At 31.9% G+C, this 7,493-nt stretch overlaps 1 protein-coding gene across 1 annotated transcript; it reads right to left on the reverse strand.

The window, feature by feature from the left end:
* Nucleotides 1-1,197: 1,197 nt before the first annotated feature.
* On the reverse strand, nucleotides 1,198-4,158 carry LOC111914059 (uncharacterized). Its single transcript, XM_023909801.3, has 7 exons — nucleotides 3,806-4,158; nucleotides 3,586-3,656; nucleotides 2,639-2,894; nucleotides 2,451-2,557; nucleotides 2,235-2,367; nucleotides 1,926-2,120; nucleotides 1,198-1,791 (listed from the first exon to the last, which is right to left on the reverse strand). The coding sequence occupies exons 3-7, from the start codon at nucleotides 2,885-2,887 to the stop codon at nucleotides 1,435-1,437; spliced, it is 1,041 nt and encodes a 346-aa protein (XP_023765569.1). The 5' UTR covers nucleotides 2,888-2,894; nucleotides 3,586-3,656; nucleotides 3,806-4,158; the 3' UTR covers nucleotides 1,198-1,434.
* Nucleotides 4,159-7,493: the final 3,335 nt, after the last annotated feature.

Consider the following 7,493-nt stretch of genomic DNA (forward strand, 5'->3'; position numbering starts at 1 on the left):
TTTCCTTTGTTTGTTGTGTAGTACAATATAATGTTAGGAATTATTTCAAGGTTTATAATGTTTTTTTATAAATAAGTATAATAGCTTTTGTAGTAGTTCCCATATGTCAATTATTTAAATAGAAATGAAGAAAAAGAATTTCAACGTATGATGTTTAGTTTTATGTGAATTTAGTAAAAGTGTAAAATATGAGCAGGGCGCCGTGGCTTGAGATTGAATTTAATAGAATAGGGATGAGGGTGGTTTTGTAAATTCATTACTAAAGGACAAATGGTCAAATATGTCTAGGGATACATTTTAGCAATGAAATAGTTGTGTGGGAGTATATACGTAAATAGAAGAAAGGTCGGGGTTTTGAAGGAAATGTATGATTTACAAATATGGAAACTGTTATATCACTTTTGGTTGAAAGAGGGAGAGGATCATATCTCTCCCATGACTTTTTCGGGTGAAGTATTTATGGTATGATCAAATACTTGGTGGTAGTTCATTTTTGTAGCTTTTGTATTTCATTTTGGTATTCTACACGATACATTACTATCTGCATTAAAGGGAATCCCAACAGCCTGTTCAACAAAAATAACAGGAAAAACTGAACACAAAAATATTTATTGAAAACTCAAAAATTGGAGAAATAGCATTTGATTGTATACCAAAATAAAAAATTTTGCTTTGATGAGAGATCGTCCTAGGAAACGTGCCAAAGCATCAAGATATCGTTATGACTTCAACTGAAGGAATAATCGTAATAATCTCAAATGGTAATATACTCCTTGGGCTTTACATTGAAATATTTATAAAATAAAATTAGATATTATTATGTGATGAAAATATTTCTATATTCAAAATAAAACTTCCAAATGACAAATTTGGTCTTCACACTCTAATATAACTTTAGAAACAAGAAATTTTCATAAAAAAACCCGATATAAAAATGTTTTTTTTTTTTTATTTTTATAAATAGTGTGTTCATATTATTTCATTCCATGTTTTACATATTCTACAATTACAATTTGTTGCATCTTTATAACTACTGTTGGAAGTAAATTTTTTGTTCTTGAACTACTATGTACTCTTATTAATATTGTAATTTTTTGGATAATTGGTCTATAACTATTCGGTGACCATGAATTTAAAAAAAAAAGATAATAAAATAAAAGAATGATGATAATAATGAATAAGTATAACTAAAGCATGTGACAAAGAAGCGAAATAGCATGCAACTCGAAATGAAACAACAATATACTCCATGTTTAGGACAAATATCTTCTAAACTACATAATAATACTTCAATCGCCTTCTTTCAAACTTAATGCAAAAGCATTTACAAGTGAAAAAAAAAAAAAATATTCAAAGGGGAATTTAAAAAAAAAAAAAAAAATCAAACAGTAGTCAATAATAATAATAAGGAATTGAATATATAGTTTTGGTGTGTTACAAACCCTCACGTGTAACACTAGTAGTGACACGTAGGACGGCTTGTGCACTTAATTTTGGAAGATTAGACTCACAGAATTGGTCCCAAGAATAATATTGTACCTGAGGAGGAGGTTGAGGTTGTTGTTCAGATGACGATGATGACGTGTCCTGTTCTGATTGGTCAGAAGGTGGTGGTACTGGTATGTCAATGTCTTGTTGTGGAGCCAAAACAGGGGATTTAATGTATGCGGTTTGTAGGTCCAATAGGAGGGCTCGGGCAGCCTCCCGTGATTCGGGCAGCTGGTCGCTTAGTTGAGATGAAGCGATTTGAATCAATTTGTCAATCCCGTATTCTTTGATTCCATCAGCCCCCTTCATAACAAATAAAATAATCAAAATTTACTTGCTATTATATGACATAGAGAAGAAGCAAAAACTATTATATGTAAAGCATTATAAAGAAAAAAACATTAAAAACAAAAGTGGTATTAAGAATGAATACTTACAAGTTGTGGGACACTACGAGAAACACACAATGAAGCCTTTGCACGAATACGAGGATTTCGGTGTTTAAGATAAGGTTGCAATTTAGGTAACAACAAAACAGGGGAAACTGAAATTGTTAAAGTTATTAAAGCCTTTTCAGCAGCCTCACATACAAATCTCTTGTCTTGAGAAGATTTCAGAAGAAGTTGCACGAGCTATAAAACCAAAAACATAATCCACCAAAAAAAAAAAGAAATCAATTTCAAAGTGTAAACATAACCTTATTATACAAATAATAGATCAAATGTATGTTGAAAACAAACAATTACCATAGGATCCAATGAATCAACTACAAGGTCCCCAAATGCTTTGAAAATGTCAGCAGATGTCATGATTGCAGTTTTGCAAACAGCACTTCTTGGATTCTTCAAGGCTTTCACAACAAGGGTAATCACATTGTCCCTGTTAATTGAGGAGACAATGATCAAGAGAAGGGTAGAATCGTCAATTTCTATTCGTATGTAATGGAAAAGAGAAAGGCTTACAGCATGTCATGCAAGGCTTCCTTGTGGTATATTGAAAAACGACGTACATTGTTGAGTGTTTCACAAAGGGAAACCCACTCTTTAGACTCTAATCCAGATAGAAGCACCTTAGAGGAAACAAGAATGTCATAAATAAGCAAAAATAACATGATAGTTACACACAGATATCATATTAGGTAATAACATACTTTGAGACTATTTTCAACATCTTCAAGATCTTCAAGTTTTTCAGATTCAATGTATTCAACTTCTGCAACTGCCACATCAGCGCTAGCATGTGCATCTTCGGTTCCTTTCACAGGTGGTTCAACTAAAGGAACAATGTTTTTTCTTGGTTCAACATATGGCTTTGTTAAGATGTCTTTACTTGAGCTCTCGTTTGTTCTTTCAGATTTAGGTAGCAAATTAAGATCTCTAAGAGCAGTTTCAGACATCATTGTACAGCTGTAACATAAATTCAGAGAGTTAAGGTTCAAACATCTGGAATATAACTATTATTGGAGATGAGTTTTGAGATTTGGAGGTTGATAGTTGGCGATGTTTGTGATCAGGGATGAACATTCAGTGCATATGAAATGATCTTTTACTACCAAAGTCATAAAGATCGGTATCAAGAATCATAGTTTGTTGTCAAATGACACCAGCTTGCAACTTACATCACAGATCATCATGAACATCACCCACAAATAGACAATGTCGAGAAATTCATAGCATACAAAGATCCACAGATTATAGATCAACCAAAACAAAGTATAAACATCTACCAGAACAAAATCTAAGAGTCAGATCCTTGTGGGAGCGAACTACACTAAAACAAATGGTAACTAAATGAAGCATCAGCTAATAAACTCATGATTTCAATGCTTAAGAAAAGATGTTTCATTGTAAGCACAAATCTACGCATAGTATGCCATATAACACACGAATCTGCATAGAAAACTGTAGAACACTCCTAGCACAGTCTGAAAACCAGAAGACTCAACATAACAATCGTGCAAGTTGGATTTACACGATGCGCCACGAACAAACCCTATAATGTTCAACGGATTTGTAAACAGCATCTTCGAATTCAAAATCATTTGGAGAAATAAACAATGCTACAACAAGCAAAAAGAAGAAGAAGAGAGCAAGATACCTCGGATTTGCTCTTTGCTTTGACCAGGAGGTTGTGATTCAGACCGACAGATCCAACAATAGAACCCCTATCTGCATTTGGCAAGTAGTTCAGACGACGACAAATACAGATTTGAAATCGCAATCAATTATTAAGCGAATATAATGCATTAAAGCGAATATAAACAGTGCAAAAACAGTAAAAATGGTGATAACTGAATCGATAAAAAATAACAAATAACCTTAATAAGAGAAAAACAAAACGGAAGCAAAACGATCAGATTGAAGCAATGAGTGCACGTAGAAATGTTAATTTTTAGGGTTTTAGAAGCGAGGTTGTCGCCGGCGTCGGGAAAACGACGGCAGATGATGTTATTACCGACGTACGGCCGGCAAACACGGGAAAATTAAACAAGTCACCGCCGAGGAGAATGGAGATGTAGGGATAAATGGGGTGGTGGAAAATTCAGAATGGCCCTTGATTTATGGTATGAAGTGACGTTTCAACCCCAAAGTTAAAAGCGATGGGTTATCACTTATCATTAGTTGGTGATTAATTATTTAATTAGGGATGGGGTGTACTTATTTGTATCAAAATTAAAAAGAAGTGGGGGAAGATTTTGAAATTTAAAAAAAAAAAAGAAAAAAAAAAAGTTTGGATTTGAAATAAGGAAAGTATCCGTGGACATTATCGCCAATTGGCATTAAGTTTCATAATTTGATTAGTCTCACTCTCCACAAAATCAAATATCAATATTTTAGAGAAACTAGTTACTGGGACTTCTATTATATAAGGTTTAAATAAATTATTTAAATTTGAAATTTAAAATTTAATATTATATAAGGTTTAAATAAATTATTTAAATTTAAAATTTGAATTTAAAATGAAACATATTAAATACAATATTTGAGTAGTAATATTGTATTTATTGATTATTTTTAATTAAAACAATTATTAATTGAGGTGTAAATGTCCTATGTCAATTAAAAAAAAATAAAAAATGAAAAAATGACAAATGGAAAAATATTTATTCAAAAATATTAGAAAATAACATGTGTACAAATAAAAAAAATGACATGTGGCAAAAGATTTTGATTTATTAGGAAGGATCGAAAAGTTATACACTTAAATAACCATAAACTAGGTTTATATTACCAGTTTCAACTAGGGCTGACAATTCTCGACACGGCACGAAATAAATGGGTTTGGGTTGAGTTTTTCAACCCGCCAACCCGCTAACCCGTCAACCCGCCAACCCGTTTATTAAACGGGTCATATATGGGTTTCTCAAAAAATAAACAGGTTGACCCGCCAACCCGTTTATATTCTTAATAAAAAAATTATTATATTTTTAAATGTATTTATGTATCAAGTATTAATATTTAATAAGTATTATATAATATATATAACATTTATTCATAGGCCATTTGATTGTTTTGACATTATTATTCGTGGTGGATGGTCTAAGGTCATAAGTCGTAACCTATAAGGCTAAGTCTGTAACTTGTTTCTACGAATGTTTTTAATTTTTATTTGGATGTTTAAGACTTAAATATCTAAAATTTAGACCCACGAACCCGCCAACTTGTGAACCCGTATAAATAAATGGGTTGGTGGGTCATATATGAGTTTATGTTCCAAACCCGCCAACCCGTGACCTGTATATTTAAATGGGTCGTGTTTGGGTTGGCATATTTTGACCCGCCAACCCGCGACACGCCAACCCGAACACGACACGATTGTCAGGCCTAGTTTCAACCAATTTTATTTATTCGTGAACATATCTCACAAATGAGCAACAAAAGGTCTCCATTTTTAAAAGTTATTTTTGCCGTTTTCATCTGGATTTTGTCCATGTCCCATAAGTAACAAGTGACGATCATTCTATTTTTCTGCACCAATGGGTCATCGATTGAATTAAGTACTTGAACTGCAAGTAACGAATCGAAGAAGTTTTAAGAACGTATGGATGAGTATGTTTTGTTCTTCTAGGTTATTTGTTTTATTATTGTGGTTTTACAAACCTACACTAGGTTTAAACTTGCAAAAACCACGATTGATAAAGTAAAATAACATAGATTTTAAAAATAAAAACATAATTTTGTTTGTCCAATAAAATAAGATTTCATAAACATTAATCATTTTCAAAATAAATACAATCGAAATGATGAATAAATAATTACTTCAACGTATATTAATAAAAAAAATATTGACATATTTTAAAAAATTGTACTGAATCACACATGTTCAAATACTTTTTTGAATATAACATTAAATGTCATATTGTTAAGTTTACACCTTTTTGTAAAATAAACGTTATTAATCCATCTATGTGTTTAATTTTTACAAAGGGTAAAGGTGGAAGTAATACAAAATAAGTTTAATACTTGTTTGGCTTAAAAAGTATTCCGTAACAATTATTACCCAAAATCCATTTCTTGTCATCAATTCGTTAACAACGATTTCTTGTTTTTTAAGCTTCTAATATAATATGACACCCTGTTAATCTCTATCTTTGTATATATAAAAGATAAACCTTATTACATTACCATCAACAATCATGCCCATTGATTGACTTTTTTTAATAATTTTCCATCATTGGATCAATTTAATGATGTCATCCTTACAAAAAAATCAAACATTTTCTTTTGAAAAATGCATACGCATGCGAATCCGTAATGTCTCCACATTACACCATCAAACCACATCTCCTATGTCTCTCTTCATACTTCAGAACAAGATTATAGTCATCCTCCTTACGTTGCCGATTCAATCTTCCTAAAGGTTCTTAGCTTCAATAATACCATCCCTTCTATTTCACCGCTTTTTCTATCTTCTTCTTGACAACCCATTCAGATTTTCACATTGCAGGTTTTAGGGGTGGGGGAAATGGTTTCTTAACAAAGAAGCTGAAGACGATGGCTGATTGTTTCAGTTGATTTTAAGGCGCTATGTACAACATTTTTACAGTTTTTTTTTCATATACGATTTGATTCTCAAATCAAATGTCGATTTCATGATTGCATCCCAATTTTTAAACGACAAATTCAAATCTTTCTTTTCTTTCATAATGGTATTTAATTCTATTGACGAGATTCAATTTTGAAATCCCTAATTCTCGCTCCCAAAATCTCGCCACTTTCTATATACCTAGGGTTATGATATTAATTCGAAGGAATGATTGAACATGCAAAGTGTTAGGTAAGAAACGTAAGAAGGATTGGTTGTTGGAGGTTTCTTATCAATGGTAATCGTCCAAATATTATTCCTTTTCATCTATATTATGTTGATATTGATTGATTGATTTTATGTTGATATTGAATGCTCTCCGATGGCCATGGAGGTTTCTAGGTATTTCGCCTATCATTATCAATGGAATTAATTGCCGTGGATTTGTTGGTTATTGACGTGATAGTGTTTTTTTCTTCCTAAGATGCATAACGCTGCATATTTTACTAGTGAAAGTAGGACTCTAGCCAATTTTGTTTATTGAATGCCCAAGTGTTGATTTTAGTAAGAGTAAGAAATGTTGAAATCCCTATTATGGCAATTTTTTTCTATAATTTGTGTCTTTTTGGTTGAATGGAATGGAAGGGAAATCATGGAAACGTTGCCACCACCAAGCAGCCACTACCACTGTTGCTAAACTCCATCGCCGCTAATCAGTAGATCTTCAAGGTTTTGTTGTTTGTAAAAAAATATTCATTTTCTGAAATCTTATTACTTTTCTTTTCTTTTTTTTTTTGGTGTTTTCGCAAAGTGGTTTATGATTTGGTTTAAATCTTTGTCGTATTTAGAAAATAAATATGAGTTTTCATATGACAAGTTACAATACTAGGTTGCATATTGAATTGACCATGGGAAACGGGGATTCAAATTTTAGATATGTTAGTGGTGCTCAAGGAAATATTGATCTTCATTTACCAAAG

The sequence above is a fragment of the Lactuca sativa genome, chromosome 4, assembly GCF_002870075.4.
Source record: "Lactuca sativa cultivar Salinas chromosome 4, Lsat_Salinas_v11, whole genome shotgun sequence".
NCBI lineage: Eukaryota > Viridiplantae > Streptophyta > Magnoliopsida > Asterales > Asteraceae > Lactuca > Lactuca sativa.

Coding starts and splice junctions, on each gene's coding strand:
- LOC111914059 (XM_023909801.3), bottom strand. CDS start 2,887: ATGATGTCTGAAACTGCTCTTAGAGATCTTAATTTGCTACCTAAATCT. Junction 2,558..2,638: donor ATGTTGAAAATAGTCTCAAA/GTATGTTATTAC, acceptor GTTTCCTCTAAG/GTGCTTCTATCTGGATTAGA. Junction 2,368..2,450: donor GAAGCCTTGCATGACATGCT/GTAAGCCTTTCT, acceptor CTCAATTAACAG/GGACAATGTGATTACCCTTG.